This window comes from Mirounga angustirostris, unplaced genomic scaffold (genome assembly GCF_029215605.1).
Source record: "Mirounga angustirostris isolate CCGP_5_RB_7025 unplaced genomic scaffold, mMirAng1.0.hap1 SCAF_10, whole genome shotgun sequence".
NCBI lineage: Eukaryota > Metazoa > Chordata > Mammalia > Carnivora > Phocidae > Mirounga > Mirounga angustirostris.
The window spans coordinates 36,324,885-36,346,313 of NW_026991718.1; the positions used below are offsets into that span (position 1 = coordinate 36,324,885).

The 21,429-nt window shown below is 42.9% G+C and overlaps 1 protein-coding gene and 2 long non-coding RNA genes across 3 annotated transcripts in view; 2 read left to right on the top strand and 1 right to left on the bottom strand.

Moving 5' to 3' along the window:
* Window positions 1–47: 47 nt before the first annotated feature.
* LOC123850458 (uncharacterized) lies at window positions 48–6,859 on the top strand. The gene is made up of 3 exons (XR_006792354.3): window positions 48–289; window positions 3,219–3,272; window positions 5,131–6,859. It is a non-coding gene; the product is annotated as an uncharacterized LOC123850458 (long non-coding RNA).
* LOC129046107 (uncharacterized) lies at window positions 6,846–19,876 on the bottom strand. Its single transcript, XR_008506855.2, has 3 exons — window positions 19,578–19,876; window positions 9,049–9,135; window positions 6,846–7,224 (listed from the first exon to the last, which is right to left on the bottom strand). It is a non-coding gene; the product is annotated as an uncharacterized LOC129046107 (long non-coding RNA).
* Window positions 19,079–21,429, top strand: part of MERTK (MER proto-oncogene, tyrosine kinase) — a 106,451-nt gene continuing 104,100 nt past the window's right edge. The window contains exon 1 of the mRNA XM_045884547.3: window positions 19,079–19,339. Coding sequence (XP_045740503.1) covers window positions 19,279–19,339 — 61 coding nt within the window. The 5' untranslated portion in view covers window positions 19,079–19,278. The remainder of the gene's footprint in view (window positions 19,340–21,429) is intronic.

The following is a 21,429-nucleotide window of genomic DNA, read 5'->3' on the forward strand; positions in this document are numbered from 1 at the left end:
GGGGCAGGGTGGGGCGTCGCGGGAGGCGCGCGGCACTACCTCGGTCCTAGCGCCTGCGCAGCTGCGGGAAGAAAGCGCGGGGCAGGATTTGCAGAGCTCGTCAACCTCCCTTAGCGCAGCGCGGGTGTCCAAAGCCGGCCTGCCTCTGCTGCAGTGTGTACCGTGATGGCTCCCCCCTGGCGTCCAGATCTTCTCCGGTCATGTCATTACAACTTGAACTGCCTCTTAACTCTGAATTAGGAGATATTCGGGCTAGTTTCACTCCAGTCTCCTGACCCCCAAACGGGAGGTATGTACTTCCAGGCTTGGGACAGAAAGGGACGTGCTGATTTTCTCTCTTTGGCAGGGCACTTTAACTTTTTGGGTTCCGGGCCCTTTGAAAAGTTGATGAAAGTTATGGAGGCCCCCACAAAAACGTAGCGTGCAAGTTACGAGCTTCACAGACACTTCCCCTAAGGTTCATAGACCCAGGTTAAGAACCCAGCTTTATCCCTCCTTCTGTGTCTGTGGATTCAACTGTACAATACCACAAGAAACTAGAAAACTTTCTTGAGCTCTAATCTCCCATTGCATGGTATCTCTAGGTTAAAAGTATTGATAAGCGTCCTAGTGCCTAAAAAATAAAGTTCAAGTTCTTTTATCCAGAAATGTAAAGTTGGCTGAAACTTTATGTCCACTGGGAATCCCCTAACACGTTTTGCGCTTCGTCGCCCTGGTATCTTGGTTCATTCTCTTCCTTTTATTTGGAATGTCAGCTTCAGGGTTTAGCTCAAATGCCTCTTCTCAGAATTCTTCACTCCAGCAGGAAAGGGGCTGCTGAGGGCTGAATGTTTGTGTCCCGCCAAAACTCATATGTGGAAACCCAATACTCCACAGGATGGTATTAGGAAATGGGACCTTTAGGAGGTGCTTAGATCATAAGGGTGGAGCCTTCATGAATGGGATTAGTGTACTTCTAAAAGAGACCCCACAGAACTCCCTGCCCCTGCCACCAAGTGAGAACACAGCAAAAGACAGCTGTCAATGAAGCAGACAGCAGGTGTCACCAGACGCTCAATCTGCAGCACCCTGATCTTGGCCATCCCAGACTCCAGAACTGTGAGAAATAAATGTTTGTTGTTTTTAAGCCAGGCAGTTTATGGTATTTTTGTTATGGCAGCCCAAATGGACTAAGCCAGAGACTCGTTAAGAAGTTTGTGTGCACCTGCCTTTCACTATAGTCATTTGCCTGAAACCAAACTATCCCGACTTCCTTGGCCTGATACGGGGAACAAATTTTGATCAACGCAAATTGACCAGCAGGAACAAGGCCAGAAGGAGCCAGACAAAGAAATTCCCTTTTCTTCTACCCCAGGTGGACTATTGAAAGGCATGGTTTCTCTACACCACCTTTCAGGAGATGTGCATGGCTGAGGGGGCCAGCTGTCAAGCAGCCTCGTGATGTTTTGGCAGCCTCTGTGACTGACGCAGCACCAGTATAGTACTTCTCATCCTTCCTGCTTCCTTTCCCCTCTCCTTCCTTGTCTCCAGCTTGGACATCAGCACTCATCACACTTGCCCCCAGCTCTGTCTTTTAAGGAACACAGGCAGCACAACCCATAAAGAGTTTCTTATGCTGCTAGTTACCCAATCTGTAAAGCAGAGTCACTGAAAGGATTCAACTCAGCTCTCCATCCTGAGTGTTCCCCTGCTACTCACAAATTCTCTCAAGATGCTTCTCTGCGGCCTCAGCCCACGATGCCCTCTGTGAGGACACCAAGGGCAATGTTGACATTGCCCCTCCAATACTCCCAAAGACCGTCCAGCCTCAGGTACCAGAGCAGGGCTGTGTTCCCTGCAGAGTGGCCAAACACATCATTCTCTCCCACTGCAGCATTCCAGTGTCAGTAACAGCACTGCTTGCTCTCATGGTCTGACAAAGTCTCTTAAGAGAGCAAATCTTCTAGCTTCTGCTACTAACCTCTGCTCATGGGGGTCCAGACCACAAATCCAAGGGTTTCAGAGAACAGTCATCTCCTGTTATCTCCATCATCCTCCCATTCTCTTCTGCTAGCATTTGAGGCATCCCTTGGCTCAGAACACAGAAGCCCTGGTATAGACTCCTACAGGCAACCGACTCACTGCGTTTCTGCCATGTCCTCCAAGCAAGCATGGATTACCTGTAGGCCTCCTGAGATTGCATTTGGGATACAGATACATGTATATCCAGTATTATAAAGTAGACCTCTTCTGTTGGTGTACTTATCCAGTAATTAGCAAAATTCTCCATATATAATTGGTGTGCCAAAAAACTTGAATAAAATCCCTATTTGTCACTTTTAATCTATTTGTGACAAAATATACAAGTCTCTGCCTTAGTAGCTATTGCTACATAACAATATTACCACAAAATGTGTGGGTTAGAATAACATATATTTATTATGTCACAATTTTGGTGGGTCAGGAGGACCGGCCTAGCTGGGTCTTCTGCTTAGGGTCTCACAAGGCTGCAATAAAGGTGTTATTGGGAGTATGGTCTCATCCAAGGCTCTGTTGGGGAAAGTTCCGTTCTCAGGCTCACTCAGAATTCAATTTCTTGTGGTTATAGGACTAAGGCTTCAGCATTTTGCTGGCTGTCAGCAAGAGGCTGTCCTCAGCACTAGAGGCCACCCACGGTTCCTTGCCACATGGGGTTCCCCAATATCATCAAAGCATGCAAGCCAAGAAGGCAATAGCGTTTACTCGCAAGAAGCCAGTCACAATCTTAGATAGTCTACCCACAAAAGTGGCATCTCCTCACCTTTGGGGGTTAGAAGGAAGTCACATTCAGGGGTGAGAGAGGATTATATAAAGAAGCAGGGAGCATTGGGGGCCTTCTCAGAAGCAGCCCACTACTGTCTCCATTATCTGTCTAATAAGTATAAGGCCTTAGACTACCCATTTTAGCTGAGAGTGAAATGTATGCCAGGTTCTTCCTCTCTTCTGAGCCCTTGCTGCTCCCTCCCCTCTCCCTTTCCTCTCTGGGCCTACCCAGAGCTCTATATCTGAGTTTCTACCAGGCCTACACTGGGCCCACAGCTGACCCCATCCCACCTCCAGTACTTGACAACTTCATAGTCTCAGAAATTACAAAAGAACTTTGGTTAAAGCCAAGTTTTCTGTATTTTAACTACTGCAGAGGAGAGACAGGGAAAACAAGCTGCTTCTCAAATGCCTGAAATCATACTTGATTTTTATAGGGTTGAAGAAAAAGGACCCAAAAAGTCAGGGACAGTTACCAGTTCATTTACATGGTAAGTGAATAACAAGAGGTACAATTAATGAGCTATCACATAATGTTTTCTGAATGTATTCAGTTTTGAGACTACTGGTCATATTTGAAATGACAAAAGGCAGGCTTTATACACAGCTGAGCAAACCCTTACCTTCTTGGACCTTGGGTATTGGGACAGTTCAGGGAAGTGAACCCCACAGCATATAAAACACAATGCCTTCTCCATTTCAAACATATGACTAGCCCAGCTGGTCCAACTTTATGTCTCACAACGTATTTGCAAAAAACAGTTGCAAGATCTGGAACAATTTTTGAATTGCATTGAGCAAACAGGAAGCCTAAAAACCTAGGAAATTAAGGGTTTTATTCATTTAATCAAAGCTTGTCCCATCTTAAAGACAGAGTTCATATTTCTGATCTAAAATTTTTCTTTATCAAACACAAGGTTTACAATTTTTTGATTACACAATTTAAATGCTACCTTTTCAAATAATAACTCATCTCCCCCAAGAAAAACACAACAATCTTAGAAAACTATAATTAGAGATTAAATTGAGAGTAGGTGGCATATGGAAACTAAATAAAAGATTGTGTTCAACCATCTTTTTTTTTTCAAAGGCAACTCAGGTTAGTTTGGTTAGTACATTTTATATCAAGTTCTTGCTTCCCAATTCTGATTTTAACCAGCAATCCTTTACTATTTTAGGTCTCTGGTTCTCTTTGCTATTACTATAATCGCTAAATTAGTAGGCCACAAGACTTGAAATGGTGACGGTAATGGACTACTTCATAGTACAGTGAATATGTTATTGTATGGTACAGAATGGGGACCTTAGGTACAAATGGCAGCAAGCAGTCATTCTGTGGATGGGTTGACAGTTCCCGTAACGTAACAAGCAACAATTAAGGTAGTGCCTTCTAAAATCCCTCCACGATCAAGGTATTCTTAGCCATCATTCATGCCTAACCAATCCCAGATATAGAGACTTTACCAAGTAAGGGTGAGTAGTTGAGGTTGGTTAAGAAGCAGTAACACCACATGCTGAGAAAGAAGAACTACGCAGCTTGAATTCTCACTTGCCTCGTTAATAGGTTCGGAGGTAATTTTTGTATAGTCTTTACATTTCCGCCTCTGCAAAAAAAAAAAAAAAAAAAAAATGCTTTCCAATTCCCACAGGTAAAATGTGCCGTACATCATTCTCTATAGCTTTTCAAGAACTCTGAGGGGTTTGAAATTTTACTGTATCTGCCTGCCACGGGTCCATGAATGCCGGTAGAAGCCAGAAAACCCCTGGGTCAGAGATGAAGGATAATGTATTTATTACTTACAGCAGTAGCAGCGTTATTGTACCAACCAGTACCCTGAGCCCCAGTTCCCACAGAGTGATGTGAAGAAGGCCACATGACATCTGCATACACATTGGGTTACATCACAGGAAAGGAACAGTGAGGTTAGAAAAACCTTTAGTAATGAGCAGTAAGAACGTCTGCCCTTTGCTCAAAAGGAGACACAATCTCTGTCTTCAAAGGCTATAAACAAACCTGCCCTTTACTCCAGAGACAGACACTATTTCTATCTTCTAAGGTTTCCTACCAAAGGAACAAGGGCAGACTGCCCCCTTGAAAGGCAAGCAGAACTGTCTCCCAGCATGACGAAGTATAACTCTCTCCAATATCAAAGTTTCTTCCATACAATTAAATTAAAAGACACAGAATCTAATTTCACAATGGTTATGTATTAGTCATTTCTTGCTGTGTAACATTACCACAAACCTAGTGGCAATCCACATTTATTATTATCTCACAATTTCTGTAGAATATTAAAATAACATGTTTGTTGTTTTATACCACTAAATTTGGGGTCACTTTTTACACAGCAAAAGACATCTGGAACAGAGAGACAATGAAGAATTAACACACATCTAAGGAAACTTCTGTACTATGTTGACTAGTGGCTTCTACAGCCACCCTCCCCTACAAATTCCACCTGGAACCTCAGAATGTGACCTTATTTGGAAATAGGGTCTTTGCTAATATAGTCAAGTTAAAGTGAGTTTATGCCAGACTACAGTTAAACCTAATCCAGTGACTAGGATCCTTACAAGAAAAAGAAACTTTGGACACAAAGACATACACTCATACAGAAGGAAGATGGCCATGTGAAGGAGGAAGAGGTTGGAGTCATGCTGCCAAAAGCCAAAAAACACCAAGGATTCCTGGCAACCACCAGAAGCTGGGAGAGAAACATGGGATAGCTTATCCTTCAGAATCTCCAGAAGGAACCAACCATGTCGACATTTTGATTTTGGACTTCTGGCCTCCTGAACTGTGAGAGAATAAATTTCTGTTGTTTTAAGCCACTCAGTTTATGGTAATTTGTTACAGCAGCCCTAAAAAATGAATACAGCTTCTAACATTGAAAACAAAAACAATGGGGCACCTGGGCGGCTCAATCGGTTAAGCATCTGCCTTCAGCTCAGGTCATGATCCCGGAGTCCTGGGATGGAGCCCTGGGTCAGGCTCCCTGCTCAGTGGGGTGTCTGCTTCTCCCTCTACCCTTCTCCCCTGCTTGTGATCGCTCTCTTTCTCTCTCTCTAATAAATAAATAAAATCTTTAAAACAACAACAACAAAAAAACAATAAAAAGCAACTTGGAGTAAAGGGAGAATAAACATAGAGAAGACAGCTTCTCAGGAAGAAAAGTAAGGTTTTCAAATAGATAAGAGAAGTTAAATGATATTGCAATGTGAACTAGGAAAAGTATACCATAAAAAGGAATAATCAGAGCAAAAAATTCTAAGAAGTTAAAAATATAGAAAGAAAATTATTCACTAGAACAGTTACAAAATGAAGATCTCCCAGAAAGTAGGACAAAAAGTCAGAGAAATGGAAAATAGGTAAGAAAATATAAGAAAATAAGAAGAATGGTCCAAGAAATCAAAATTCAAACAGGAGTTCCAAAAAGAGAGAATAGAAAAAAGAGAGGGCACAGAATCAATAAAACCAGCAAAATTGTCCAGAACTATAAGACATGATTTACTTATTGAAAGTACCCACCAAGTGCCCAACGGTGAATGAGAAAAGATGTACACCAACTCTTATCTCTGAATTTCAGATACATTTTTGAAGAGATAAAACAAATCTTCTACAAAAAGTGTTAGGAGTCAGAATGGCTTCAGATCCATGGTAGACTGACTGCATTAAGGGCCCTAATTAATGGCCGCCCTATATCCATAAGCTTTGCCATGTAACTTCGTAGTCCCTTTCTACTTTGACGATGGCCTTGCCCATATGACTTACATTGGTCAAAAGGACAGTAGTGGAGAGAACACTTAAAAAAAAAAAAAGGAAATCAGTGAGGTGATAGATGTGTTAATTAACTTGGTGGAGAGAATCCTCTCACAATGTATATATCAAATCATCATGTCATACACTTTAAATATATTACAATTGTAGTTGTCAACTATGCCTCTCAATAAAGCTGAAAAAAAGAGTGGGTTATACGGGAAAATTTAGATACACAGATCCATGGGACAGGTAGAGTTGAGAAACAGATACACACAAATAGAGGCAATTGATATTTTTAAATCAATTTTATTTTTTCGAACAGTTTATCAGAAAAATTACAAAGATAGTTCAGAGAGTTCCCATAGATTCCACACTCAGTTTCCTCTATGATTAATATTTTACACTTATTAAATGTAAGGTGGGTACATTTATGAAAATTAATGAACCAATATCAATACATTATTAATTTAAAACCATGCTTTATTCAGATTTCATTAGTTATTACCTAAAGTCCTTTTTCTGTTCCAGAATCCCATTCAGGATACAACATTACATTTAAGTCGCTGTGTTTCCTTAGCCTCCTCTTGTTTATAACAACCTTGACAGTTCTGAGGAATGCTGGTCAGGTATCTTGTATAATATTCTTCAACTGGAATTTGTCTGATGTATTTCTTCTGATTAGACTGGGGATATGGATTGGGGGAAGGAAGATTATAGAGATAAAGTGCCATATCATCCCATCATATGTACACCAACCACATTACTTCGTGTTGATTTTAACTGTGGCCCCCTGGCCAAAGTACTATTTGTAATTTATTATTTTATATACTTTAAAATTACTGTTCCCCCTTTCCATATTGTACTCTTTGGAAGGAAGACAATATGTGCAGTCTTCATTTAAGGAGTGGAGCTAATTGATTTTTTTTTTTTTTTACAAGGTTGCAAAACAATTCGATGGAGGAAAGATAGTCTTTTTGCCAATTAGTGCCAGAAGAATTAGATATCCATATGCAAAAAAAAAGAGACAGAGAGAGAAACTTGATTTGTACCTTATACTAGTTTTTCAAAATGGATCAAAAACTTAAATGTAAGAGTAAAACTATAAGACACTCAGAAGAACACAACATAGGTGTATATTTTTGTGACCTTGGATTAGACAATGATTTCTTAGGTATGGCACCAAAAGCTCAAGGAATGAAAAAAAATTAATAAGTTTGACTTCATAAAAATTTTTATGATTTTGTGTATCAAAGGATACTATCAAGAAAGTATAAAGACAAGCCACAGAATGGGAGGAAATGTTTGCAAGTCATACATCAGCATTTATTATCTAGAATATGGAAAGAACTCTTATAACTCAACATAAAAAGACAACCCAATTTAAAAATGGGCAAAGGATTTGAATAGACATTTCTCCAAAGAAGATAAACAAATGGACCCAAAAAATGGACATGAAAAGATGATCAGTATCATTAGTCATCAAGGAAATGCAAATCAAAACCACAGTGAGTTACCACTTCACACCCAGTAGGATGGCTGTAACCCAAAATTGTACAATAACAAATGTTGAAGAGAATGTGGAAATATTGGAACCCTCCTACATTACTGATGGGAATGCAAAATGGTGCAGCCACTTGGTAAGATAGTTTGACAGATCTTCAAACTTGGTAAACTTGGAGTTACCATATGACCCAGCAATTCTCCTCCCAGGTATATACCCAAGAGAACTGAAAACATATGCTCACACAAACACTTCTACATGAATGTCCGTAACAGCATTATTCCTAATAGCCAGGAAGTGGAAGTAACCCAAATGGCCATCAGCTGATGACTGGACAAACAAAATGTGGCATATGCATGCAATGGAATATTATTCAGCTACAAAAGGGAATGAAGTATTGATACATGCTACAACATGAATGAATCTTGAAAATATGATGCTTAATAAAAGAATTCAGTCACTAATGGCCACATATTGTATAATTCCATTTATACAAAAGGCCTGGAATAGGCAGAGCTACAGAGACAGAAGTAAATTAGTGGTTGCCAGGGGCTGGAGGTTGGGACAGAGGGTGGGGATGGGGATGCAGAAAATGACTGCTAATAGGTATGGGGTTTCTTTTTGGAGTGATGAAATGCTCTAAAACAGTGATGGTTGCACAAGTCTGTAAATATACTAAGAACTGCTGAATTATGTAGTTTAAAAGGGAGAATGTTATGCTATGTGAAATATATCTGTGTTTTGAAATATAAAGCTGTGTTTTTTTTAAAAAAAGTTCTTAGATAAGACACCAAAAGCACAATCCAAAAAAGAAAAAAAAATAGTGAACTAAACCTCATCAAAATTAACACTTTTTGCTCTGCTGAAGACATTGTTAAGATAAAGAAAAGCCAAGCCATAGATTGGAAAATAATTTTGTAAGTCACATTATTGACAGACAGTTTTTAACCAGAATATATAAAGAAGTCTCAAAACTCAAAAAAAAAAAAAAAAAAAAGAAACATACCACCTTGTTCTTTGATAAAGCTCTTATCATACTTAAATGACATCTTCATCATGATCATGGTTGCAAATTGATTTATCCAATTATAACCTGGTAAAAAAGAAGACAGATTCTTATTGAAGCTATGGGGAAAAAAAGTATAGTTATGAAAGAAGAGAACTGGGTAAACACACTTTGTATAATATTTAACCAATGTTACCATTATTCTGAGCAGTTTTGTAGATAAGACTAACCAAGATATATCATTAATCATAACATAATCTTTATTATATGTTTTCATTGTTAGCTTATGACCTACGTTATACTCTATGGGATTGCTTATTCTAAATTCCAAGGGGTCAGTTAGTACAAGATACTATTTAAAGGACGTCTCATTCCAGTTTGAACAAGTATGGCAGTAAAATTGATGGTTAGAGATGAAGGAAAAAGATTTTCGATATGCTCACTAAAAGTAGAATATTACCCATAATTAAATCTAAAGTAGGTTTTGTAGCATTTGTCTGCTTCTAGACTAAAGACTCTGCAAATCCTACCCCAGTCCTTTAGTACAGGTTGACAGCAGTTTATGTTGTCAATGTCAGTCTATTCTGTATCTATGCTAGAGTCCTCGACTGTGGTTCTTTTGATATTCCTTCCAGAAGACCTGGCAAGGTTCTCAGGCAAGAGGGGACCCTAAAGAGGAGTTAATAGCTGGATTAACTCTAACTATTTTGTTACATGTCCTTAGCTGTAAAGCTTGTCTGGGCAGATTGTGGCTGAAGTAAGGGGCATAGCTTTTAAGATTTAATAACCCTTTATTGTTGCACATGGAGCTTTCCCCTCAAATTGAAAGAAAGAGATACAGAAAGGGTTATTGACAAACAAGCCTTTGTAAAAGATGATTATCTTTTGTGAGGAAATCTTTTTTCTCTCTTCTACTACCTTTTAAAGATTCATTTACTTATTTCAGAGAGAGAGAAAGAGAGAAGGATCAGCAGGGGCAGAGGGAGAGGGAGAGAGAACCTCAAACAGACTCCACACTGAGCATGGAGCCCAACATAGGGTTTGATTCCACGACCATGAGGTCACGACCTGAGCCAAAACCAAGAGTCGGACGTTTAACTGACTGAACCACCGAGGTGCCCCTTTTGTACTCCCTTTTAAAATGTTCACCCATACAAAAAGAACTACAAGCTTAGGTTTTACAACATCAACCAAGGGTCAAAAGGAAATATTAAATTTAAAAACACCAGTCCAGCAGCTCCAGCACACACACGCGTGCACATACACACAATCTTTGCACTCTTAGTGGCAAGCAAACACATCAAAGAGCACAGAGAATGCAAGGAGATGACAGAAATACAAGTTTCCAAACAGACAATCAAAAACTATTATCAACCAGATTTTCTATTGTCTGCTACCTGTCAGATCACCAGACAGCAACCTCTCCTGAGAAACCACCAAAACAAGACCCCTGTAATTTCAGTATGTGGTTCAGCAAAAGCAATCTCATATCCTACTGTCCCCATTCTGCCAACAAACTATAAGACTTAGAAACTTCTTATTTAAAGAATGGTTTTGGCAAGCAAAATGGAGTCTTTTACATGAACTATCTCAATTCCCCTACAACTACAAAGGCAAAATACTTCGGCTAGTATTTTTGTTCAAGAAGCTAAATGGAGTTGCTTACAAGCATCAGTTCAGTTTCCCATTAAACTACAAAATCTAAATTTCTGTGCTTCTGCTATGTTCTGTAGCATGCTGAATAATCCCCTACATCCACCATCTCAATGTCCCCAAGTCTTCAAGTGTTGGACATTTGTACATCCAGAATGTTTTATGCTGATCTGAGACTCTGCTAAGTACCATCTCAGTGCCTCGGTGAATCCTAACGTCTAGATATTTGCACATCCCAGATGTTGTTCAGCAGGATGAAGGAATATCTTATCAACACCATCTCAGGTTTCCAAAAGCTGCAAGTTGGACACTGGTCCTTCCAGCTTGTCATTTACCCCTCCAAATACAGTCACTTATATGCTCCAATACTTGTACTTCCCATATGTTGTTGACTGTTGTTGACTCCAATACTTGTACTTCCTGTATGTTGCTGACTGTGATTTGAGCCTTTTAAACACACAATCTGAATTTGCCCTCCCCACCCCCACCACAGCCATGCAAACATGTGCAGATACACGACAATTTCCAATCTGTTGTTCAGCACATAGAATGAGGTATCTTAAATGCCCCATTATCATACCCCAAAAAATTCAAGAACTGGGCACTTGGCTTTCTACTATGTAATTCAGCCTGCTGGCTGAATGAAGTGTCATTCCAGAATTCTCTCGGCCCCATAACAAATTACAAATGCCAGACAAAAGTACTTCCACTTTTTCTCACCATGGTGAAAACATACACATCTCATTTTTATAACAAATTGGAACATGTGAATACTTGTACTTCCACTCTTTCCAGGACACCCAATGGATCCTTTGACATGCACAACATCACTTCCCCAACAAACTATGAAAGCCCAACAATTGTTTTATACAATTGTTCAATACACTGAGGGGCATCTTTAAATAGTACTATCCCTTTTCTGAGCTAGACAATTTTACTTTCAGTAAGTTTTTCGGTCTAGTGAATGGATTTTCTCGCAAAAGAGTTCCCAAAACCATGAAAGGAAATGCCTTTATTTCACTATAATAATCACTGTGCTGAATTAAACTTTTACTTGTACCATTTCATTTTGCAACGACTACAAAAGCTATTGTACCATGAGGGCCTGGAATTAGCTTGACCTATTTTGCTAAAGTTCCTGCATGGCACTGATTCCTGGTCAGGGCATGAAGCATACTGATTAATAATGTTGCTTTGTAATCATGGGTTTGTAGAGGTTCAAGGAGATTTGTACCAGCTTGTCAGCCTTGTTTATTGAAAACAGTGAGACAGATGATTTGCACCCGGTCTCAGCGAGACACCCAAAGGGCTCTGCTGTTGAAGTTGGTTATGCCTTGGAAATATGTCTAGATAACCAGCAAAAATATAAGAATTCCCAGCTGAGCCTCTATTTGGGGCTCCCTGTTTCCAAGGTGTTCCAGGTGGTTCCTGATCCAAAAGAGAAAGTGCATCTGGCCACATGCCTTACAGAAGGGAGGACAAAGGATCCTGTACCTGACCACTCTGGCCCCCTTACCATGAAATAACCTTTAACTATGATGCATATTCTTATTTTATTGTTGTTTCCATCCATATTCTCTTTTTGTAACAAACTGTAGGATTTGGATTTGGTGAGTCTTCTTTAGCAGTGGATTTCTGTGTAACTGCCACTTAGCAGTTATACAAGTGCAATGGCACACTTGTGTTAGATTCCTAGTGGATTACCTTCCCTATAACATAGTGCCTCAAGATCTATGCATTGTACTCCCGGTATGTTGTCCAGCTCACTGAATGGAGACCCTTCCATGCAACATCTTTGTTGCCCAAGAAACTACAAGATGCTGTGCTTTCTTTTCTTTCTTTCTTTCTTTCTTTCTTTCTTTCTTTCTTTTTTTAAAAGATTTTATTTATTTATTTGACAGAGAGAGCACAAGCAGGGGGAGCAGCAGAGGGAGAGAGAAGCAGGCTCTCCACTGAGCAGGGAGCCTGATGCAAGACTCAATCCCAGGACCCCGGGATCATGACCTGAGCCAAAGGCAGATGCTTAATCGACTGAGCCACCAAGGTGCCCTGATGCTGGTGCTTTCCTTAAGATATGGGGCATTGGGTCGCCTGGGTGGCTTAGTCAGTTAAGCATCCAACTCTTGCTTTCAACTCAAGTCATGATCTCATGGTCATGAGATCAAGCCCCACATTGTGTGCCGTGCTCAGCATGGAGTCTACTTGAGATTGTCTTTCTCCCTCTGCCCCTCCCCCCACTACTCCTGGGCACTTGTGCTCTCACTCTCTCTAAAAAAAAAAAAAGATATGGGGCATTCTGAGTTGACTCTTTTATTGGCACCATCCAGTTCCCCAGCAAATTTCAAGAACTTAGCACTTACATATAAAACATGTTGCTCAGCACACTGAATGGAGGACAAGAAGTCAAGGAGCTTAGAATATGTAGTGTTGGAAAGTCATTATATGGTATTGAAACCACCAAGAATTACTATAAGGATACTGTGAAGGAGTGACTGTGGTGCAAGTACTGAAATCTTCAAAGAATGAGAGAGAGAGCCCCAGGGGTCTGTAGATAACTGCAGCAAGCAGGGCTGGTAACATAACGATCAAAGCCACAGACTTTAGAGAGGAGGGACAGGGAATGGTCTTAAGGCAAGAAGGAGAACCCCACCTCAGGGCTCAGAGACAGGAGGGAATGTGAGTGTGGGAGCCATGGTTTTGCTAAGGAAATCCAGGGTGCCATGACTGAAAGACTGTGAATGGCTGCTGAGTGAGTGAGTCCAAGCTATGACTAGCATGAGGGTCCATGGGACAGGCTTCCTGAAGGAGGTGCTGTGCATATGTCCCAGGTGTTGATATTATACTTGGAATTGAGCACATGCTCAGTCAATGTCTGTGGAATGGTGAATGAATGAATGGCTCTCTGGCACTGAAAGAGGGATGAAGCCATTTCTCAGCACACCCTCATTCAGAGTATCCTAAGGCCACACCAGGTGTGTAAATACTATATTAGGTGGCCTACATAGTACTAGAAGTCCTAGCCTCAGCAACTGGACAAAAGAAAGAAATAAAAGACATTCAAATTGGCAAAGAAGAAGTCAAACTCTCACTCTTCACAGATGACATGATACTTTATGTGGAAAACCCGTAAGACTCCACCCCATAATTGCTAAAACTCATACAGGAATTCAGCAATGTGGCAGGATATAAAACCAATGCAAAGAAATTAGTTGCATTTCTATACACTAACAATGAGACAGAGGTAAGAGAAATTAAGGAATCAATCCCATTTACAATTGCACCAAAACCCACAAGATACCTAGGAATAAACCTAAATAAAGAGGCAAAGGCTCTGTACCCAGAAAAGCCATAGAATACTCATGAAACAAATTGAGGAAGACACAAAGAAATGGAAAAACGTTCCACGCTCATAGAATCCAAGAACAAATATTGTTAAATGTCGATGCTACCTAGAGCAATCTACACATTCAAAGCAATCCCTATCAAAATACTATCAACTTTTTTCACAGAGCTGGAACAAATAATCCTAAAATTTGTATGGAACCAGAAAAGACCCTGAATAGCCAAAGGAATGTCGAAAAAGAAAACCAAAGCTGGTGGCATCACAATTCCAGACTTCAAGCTCTATTACAAAGCTGTCATCATCAAGACAGTATGGTACTGGCACAAAAACAGACACGTAGATCAATGGAACAGAACAGAGAACCCAGAAATGGACCCTCAAATCTATGGTCAACTAATCTTCGACAAAGCAAGAAAATATCCAATGGAAAAAAAGGCAGTCTCTTCAACAAATGGTGTTGGGAAAATTGGATAGCCACATGCAAAAGAATGAAACTGGTTACCATTTTCTTACATCATACACAAAAATAGACTCAAAGTGGATGAAAGACCTAACTGTGAGTCAGGAATCCATCAAAATCCTAGATGAGAACACAGGCAGCAACCTCTGTGACGTCGGCCGCAGCAACTTCTTCCTAGAAACATCTCCAAAGGCAAGGGAAGCAAGGGCAAAAATGAACTATTTGGACTTCATCAAGAAGTCCACAGCACAGCAAAGGAAACAGTCGACAAAACCAACAGACAACCTACAGAATGGGAGAAGATATTTGCCAACGTCTTATAAGATAAAGAGCTAGTATCCAAAATCTATAAAGAATTTGTCAAACTCAACACCCAAAGAACAAATAATCCAATCAAGAAATGGGCAGAAGGCATGAACAGACATTTCTGCAAAGAAGACATCCAAATGGCCGACAGACACATGAAAAAATGCTCAACATCACTCGGCATCAGGGAAATACAAATCAAAACCACAATGAGATACCACCTCACACCAGTCAGAATGGCTAAAATCAACAAGTCAGGAAACAACAGATGTTGGTGAGGATACGGAGAAAGGGGAACCTTCTTACACTGTTGGTGGGAATGCAAGCTGGTGCAGCCACTCTGGAAAACAGTATGGAGGTTCCTCAAAAAGTTGAACATAGAGCTACCCTATGACCCAGCAATTGCACTACTAGGTATTTATCCAAAGGATACAAACACATTGATTTAAAGGGACAACTGCACCCCAATGTTTATAGCAGCAATGTCCACAATAGCCAAACTATGGAAAGAGCCCAAATGTCCATGGACAGATGAATGGATAAATAAGATGTGGTATATATACAATGGAATACTACTCAGCCATCAAAAGAAATGAAATCTTGGGCGCCTGGGTGGCTCAGTCATTAAGCGTCTGCCTTCGGCTCAGGTCATGATCCCAGGGTCCTGGGGTCGAGCCCCACGTCGGGCTCCCTGCTCAGTGGGAAGCCTTCTTCTCCCTCTCTCACTCCCCCTGCTTGTGTTCCCTCTCTCGCTGTGTCTCTCTGTCAAATAAATAAAATCTTTAAAAAAAAAAATGAAATCTTGCCATTTGCAATGACATGGATGGAACTAGAGGGTATCATGCTAAGTGAAATAAGTCATTCAGGGAAAGACAATTATATGATCTCACTCATATGTGGAATTTAAGAAACAAAACATAGGGGAAGAGAGGGAAAAATATAACAAGATGAAATAAGGGAGGGAGACAAACCAAAAGAGACTCTATTTTTTTTTTAAAGATTTTATTTATTTATTTGACAGAGAGAGAGAGAGAGAGCACAAGCAGGGGGAGTGGCAGGCAGAGGGAGAGGGAGAAGCAGGCTCCCCGCTGAGCAGGGAGCCCAAGGGGGGGCTCGATCCCAGGACACTGGGATCATGACCTGAGCCAAAGGAAGATGTTTAACTGACTGAGCCACTCAGGCACCCCCATAAAAGACTCTTAAACATAGGAAACAAACTGAGGGTTGCTGGAGGGGAGCTAGGTGGGGGATGGGGTAACTGGGTGATGGACATTAAGGAGGGCATGTGATGTAATGAGCACTGGGTGTTATATAATACTGATGAATCACTGAACTCCACCTCTGAAACTAATAATATACTCTATGTTAATTAATTGAATTTAAATTAAAAAACCCAAATATATAAAAAAGATAAATTCCAATGTCATTTAGATGCATGGTATGTGTGAAATTAATACAGTAGAGCTGATATCCCACATTTTAGCTATGTTTTCCTATTTGTGGAAGTAATAAAAGATAGCTGCAAATTCTTTGACACTTCCATCATTGAGAGGTGAAGGTGGGGGTCTATGGCTTGTCCCTGTGAGAGTGGGGTTGTAACTGCTTACACCAAGAGAGTCTGGTGAAGTAGAGCTAGGTGACCTCTGAGGCTATAGGTCTTAAAAGGCCCTACAACTTCTACCTTGTTCACCAGAATGAATGCCTGCTCTTGGAGGCCCAAACCACCATGGAAGACTTCCAACTGCACTGCGGCCACCATAGAGAAGCCTCATTAAGCGCTCTGGTCGGCAGCCCTAGTCTTCAGGTCATCCCAGTGCAAATCCCAGCACAAGCCTTTAGATCAGAGGTTGGCCAAGTTTTTCTTAAAGGGCCAGATCACAAGGTCATATGATCTCTGTCACAGCTACTCAACTCTGCTGTCATAGCACAAAAGCACCACAAATGGCTCTATTCCAATAACCCTTATTTGCAAAAACAGGTGATAGGTTGGCAGGCTGTAGTTTGCTGACCCCTGTTCTAGATGATTCTAGTCCCCAGCCATTTGAGGCTAAGATCCCAGCAGAGATGGGAGAGCAAAGATAAACTGTCTCCCCTGCATTCTGTCCAAATCTCTGACCCACAGAACCCATGACTCTAATATATGGTTGTTGTTTTATCTCCACTATGTTTGGGGTGATATGTCACATAGAAATAGATCATTGGAACTGAACTGTTTTATGCAAGGTAGGCCTCATCAAGAAAGAGAGGTTTGAGCAAACTTGAAGGAGTAGAGTTAACCAAGAGGGTGTGAGTCTGGAGGAAGAGCATTCCGAGCAAACAGTTGGTGTAATACCCTGCGGTGGCAGAGTGTCTAGTATATATGAGCCACAGCAAGAAAATTCTAGAACGACCCTGCTGAGATGCCCTGGTGACCTTGCACATCTCCACATAGGCATGTAGGCAGGGCTTGATTGTAGTCTTACCCAAGTCTTGACAGATTGCTGTATGATTCCTCCCAGAACAAGAGAAGGTAAGCCTGGTGAGCAGTTTCCTATCCCTATCTTGCGGGCGATTGCAGCAAGCCCGTTTTTCTTCCTTCTCCATAGTCTAGTTGAGCACAGGACTTTCCATCTCCTTTGCTCCATGCCTCCCCCTCCCCTGTAGGAACAACTGCAGGCTCCAGTCTAAGTCCTTAAAAATGCTTGGCAATAGATGAGAGTTGGCTGCTCAGCAGCAGAGCACCCCACTGCTCAAGTGTGTACATCTGGCCCCTCTGATCTGGTGCCCTCCTCTGGGGCTGGGGACACAAGGAGCCGACACCATGCTGATTTTGCTTTTGCTGTCAGTATAAATAATAACCTGTCTAAATCCATTTGGGTTGGTTGTCTCTTTATAACCAAATCTACCCAAAGAGGCCAGCCAGCCTAAGGTTCAATGACTGACAGGAAACCAGCATAAATGGAAATGGAGCAAGGAGATGAGATCAGAGAGGATAGGGGCCCAGGTCCCCTAGGACTTTGTAGGCCTTTGGCCTTTATGCAGCAAGAACGGAAACACTGGGGCGCCTAGGTAGCTCAGTCCTTGAGCATCTGCCTTCGGTAGTGATCCCAGGGTCCTGGAATCAAGCCCCGCATTGGGCTCCCTGCTCCGCGGGAAGCCTGCTTCTCCCTCTCCCACTCCCCCTGCTTGTGTTCCCTCTCTCGCTGTGTCTCTCTGTGTCAAATGAATAAAAAAAAAAATCTTTAAATAAAAAAAAGGAAACACTGTAGAGTTTTGAGCAGAGAAATGACAATGATCTGGCTCATGTTGTCAAAAAGAATCACATTAAAATAATCTTGGGGCACCAGGGTGGCACAGTCAGTTAAGCCTCCCATTCTTGGTTTCAGCTCAGATCGTGATCTCAGGGCCATGGGATCGAGCCATCAGGCTGGGGGGCTCAGCACGCAGTCTGCTTAAGATTCTCTCTTCCCTCTCCTGCTGCCCCTCCCCCTCTCTCAAATAAATAAATAAATCTTTAAAGATAAAATAATCCTAAAAATGATTCCTTTAAGAAAACATATAAGTGTAAGCTCCTGTTGCAATTATTAGTAAAAGTGGCTTGATTTCTTTTATAATGAGCTTTCTCTGCTGCTGCCCTCTTGGCCCCTCCACACTTTATAGCTTCCAGCTGCTTTTCCACTCCTGCTGTGCACTTTTTCCTTGATGTTCACCTCCCTCCCTGAGCCTCATCTCTCTTTGACTCCTCACGGGGGCGCAGTAAAGGGTTCATCCCGGAGGCAGTGCGCTCCTCGACGCCAGGGCCGGGTCTCACACCTTTGGCCAGGTACCCAGGGGGCGCTCAGTGGGAAGCGGTGCCACAGTGGCCTTCGCCTCTGGGAACGTTGCCGCCAGGGTTTTCTGTGTCTTGCACGTCTGGACTGCGGGATCGCCGCGGCCGCAAGGTGCTGGACCCTCCTCTTGGGTCTGGCTGAGGCCTCGGGAGCCCTCCACTCCCCACCAACATATTTCTTTCTCTCTCTCTCTCCCTCTCTCTTTCTCCCACCTACACATGTTGGACTCCGGGCCCGCCCAGAGGCCACGGCTCTTTCTCCTCCTCACCTCCGCCCGCCCCTCCCCTCTTTTTCAGTCCCCTCCCTTTCTCTCCACCCCCCCGCCCCCATCCCGGGCCGCCCAAGCTCGGCCCATGGCCCGCCCCTCCCCGCCCCTGCTGTCCAGCCCGGGTTCCTTCCCCTTGGCTGCGCGCCTCTCCGCCCTCCTTCCCGCCCCCTCCCCACCCCAACTGGCTCGGGTCCGCTCGGACTCGGCCCCCGACCCGCCCCTTTCGGCCCTAGGCGCCTCCTGCCCCCGGGTCGGCCCGGCACTTCGGCGCTAGCTGCCCGGCCGCAGGCACTAGGCAGCTTTGCTAGCGCGCTTGACCCAGGACTGGCCAGGTTTGGGACGTCCGTCTGTCCGTCGATCGGGAGAAAATTTCCAGACGCGCGGCCCCGGGATGGGGCGGGCCCTGCTGCGGCTACTGCTGTGGTTCTTCCTCCCAGCGTTCTGGAGCGGAGGTGAGGGCGCGGGGCCCAGGGCCAGGCGCTGGGGGCCGGGGGCTCGCGCCTCGGAGTTCGCGGGAGGGGGCGCGCCCGGCTGCTGGGCAAGTTTGCAAACACCTCCGCACGCCCCAGGCATGCCAGCAAGTGGAGCGCAGGGGCCCCCACCAGCCCACTGACAGAGCACCCAGTATGGGTCGTGGATGCGAGTCCCGATGGAGTCGGGTAGGAGTGGGCACCGAGGGCTCCCCCTTACCTCAGAGGAGGAAATCGAGCTCCGCCCGGCCCGCTGCAGGTTCCGAAGTTTTCGCTCCAGAGGAATGTTGGTCGCAGGTCTGGTCCGGAATGCGCTGAAAACCTCCCTCTAGACATCGTTGCGTGGTTGGACCCCGGCTCTGGCAGTAGTTCTGGGAGCCGCGGGCCCCATCTCCCGAGGGACCGGTGCCGGGAGACGAACAGGCTGGGGAGTTGGGGTCACATTCCTGGTGCTGCGATCGACCAAGGACGGGAGTCCGCCAGGGAGGGACAGCCGTCCAGTCTGCTCCCACTGGGCTCTTATAGGTAATGTTAGTACCTCTTTGCAGGGACACCCTGTGAATGTGGGGACCCTGGACACAGGGGAAGCATTCTTTTAACCCCTGTTATTGCTGAACAGAATCTAATATGCTTGGACAGCATCTAGGTTTGTCCCGATTCGGTCACATTCCAATATAAGGTTCTAGATTGATAAGTGGAGGCAAGGTAAGGCGGGTTCCATTCTGCGTCAACAGCCTGTTCGGAGGCTAAGTAATTAACAAGTTTTAAGTTTGATCGCTGATGCATTTCTTGAGGAAGCTGGGAGAAACTTAACCAGCCTTTGCCAAAAAGAAAAAGAAATGGAGGGGGGATATTTTGAATAAACACATCCCTAGCATTTTTTCTTAGTTAAAAGTTTTCTATTTCCATTCAGCATGTGGTTTTTGTCTCTTGACGGTGAACATGGCTGAATAGCTTTTACCTAATTACAGTCAAAGATATCTTTTAAGAATACCTGGAAAGTTCAATTTATAGTTAAGGAATTTACTTAAAATGTTTTCCTTTGAGGTTTTCCTTTGAAAGCTCAGTTGCTCAAAAAATTCTTAAACAGTGAACCCTCTTGTTACATATTAAATTGCATAGCTATTTATAATTTGGGGCCACACAGCAATTTGAAGCAAACATCAAAAGCCAAAACCAATCAAAGAACTGAAACAGTTCCATTCTCCACCCCCACCAAACCCTAAAAAATTCTTCAGCATTTCTGCCAGATCCCGTTTTTTATAATCTGCTGCAAACCCATTCTATTTTGCTACTACTGAGGACTGACCATAAATAGTCTTGGAGGTAGTGAATGTGGTGAAAATTAGGAGAAAAGCAACCGAAACGATTGTTTTGGTGCTTATAAGATATTTAAAAATGGTGTGTTTCTCTAAATTTTTTAAAAAAACATTATCAAAAACCTTTTGTAGCAATTAGCTTTAGTCAGATAATCATAAAAGTTCGCTAAAACCCACCCAGCAGGAAAAATGAAAAATTTCTCCACTTTTTCTTCGACGTTTTGCCTTTTTTTTTTTTTTAAGAAAAAGAGAGAGAGAGCTGGGGGGTGGGGCAGAGGGAGGGGAGAGAAAGAATTTTTTTTTAAGATTTTATTTATTTATTTGAGAGAAAGAGTGAGAGAGGCAGAGGGAGAAGCATACTCCCCACTGAGCGAAGAGCCTGATGGGGGCTTGATCCTGGGACTCCCGGGATCATGGCCTGACCTGAAGGCAGATACTTAACTGACTGAGCCACCCAGGTGCCCCAAGAGAGAGAATCTTAAATAGGCTCCATGCCCACCCCAATGCGGGGCCCCATCTCATGACCCTGAGATCATGACCTGAGCCAAAATCAAGAGTCTGACCCTTAATCGAATGAGCCACCCAGGCACTTACCTTTTGCCTTTTATCTTGAATTCGCCAGTAAGATGTCTGACAGTGTTACATCTTACCTTGTGAAAGCTTAAAGGATGGGATTCTCACTGGCAGAATTAGAACAGAAGTAAGAATGTTATGGGTAGAGACTAAAAATGGAAATTAGACCCTTTGTCCAGT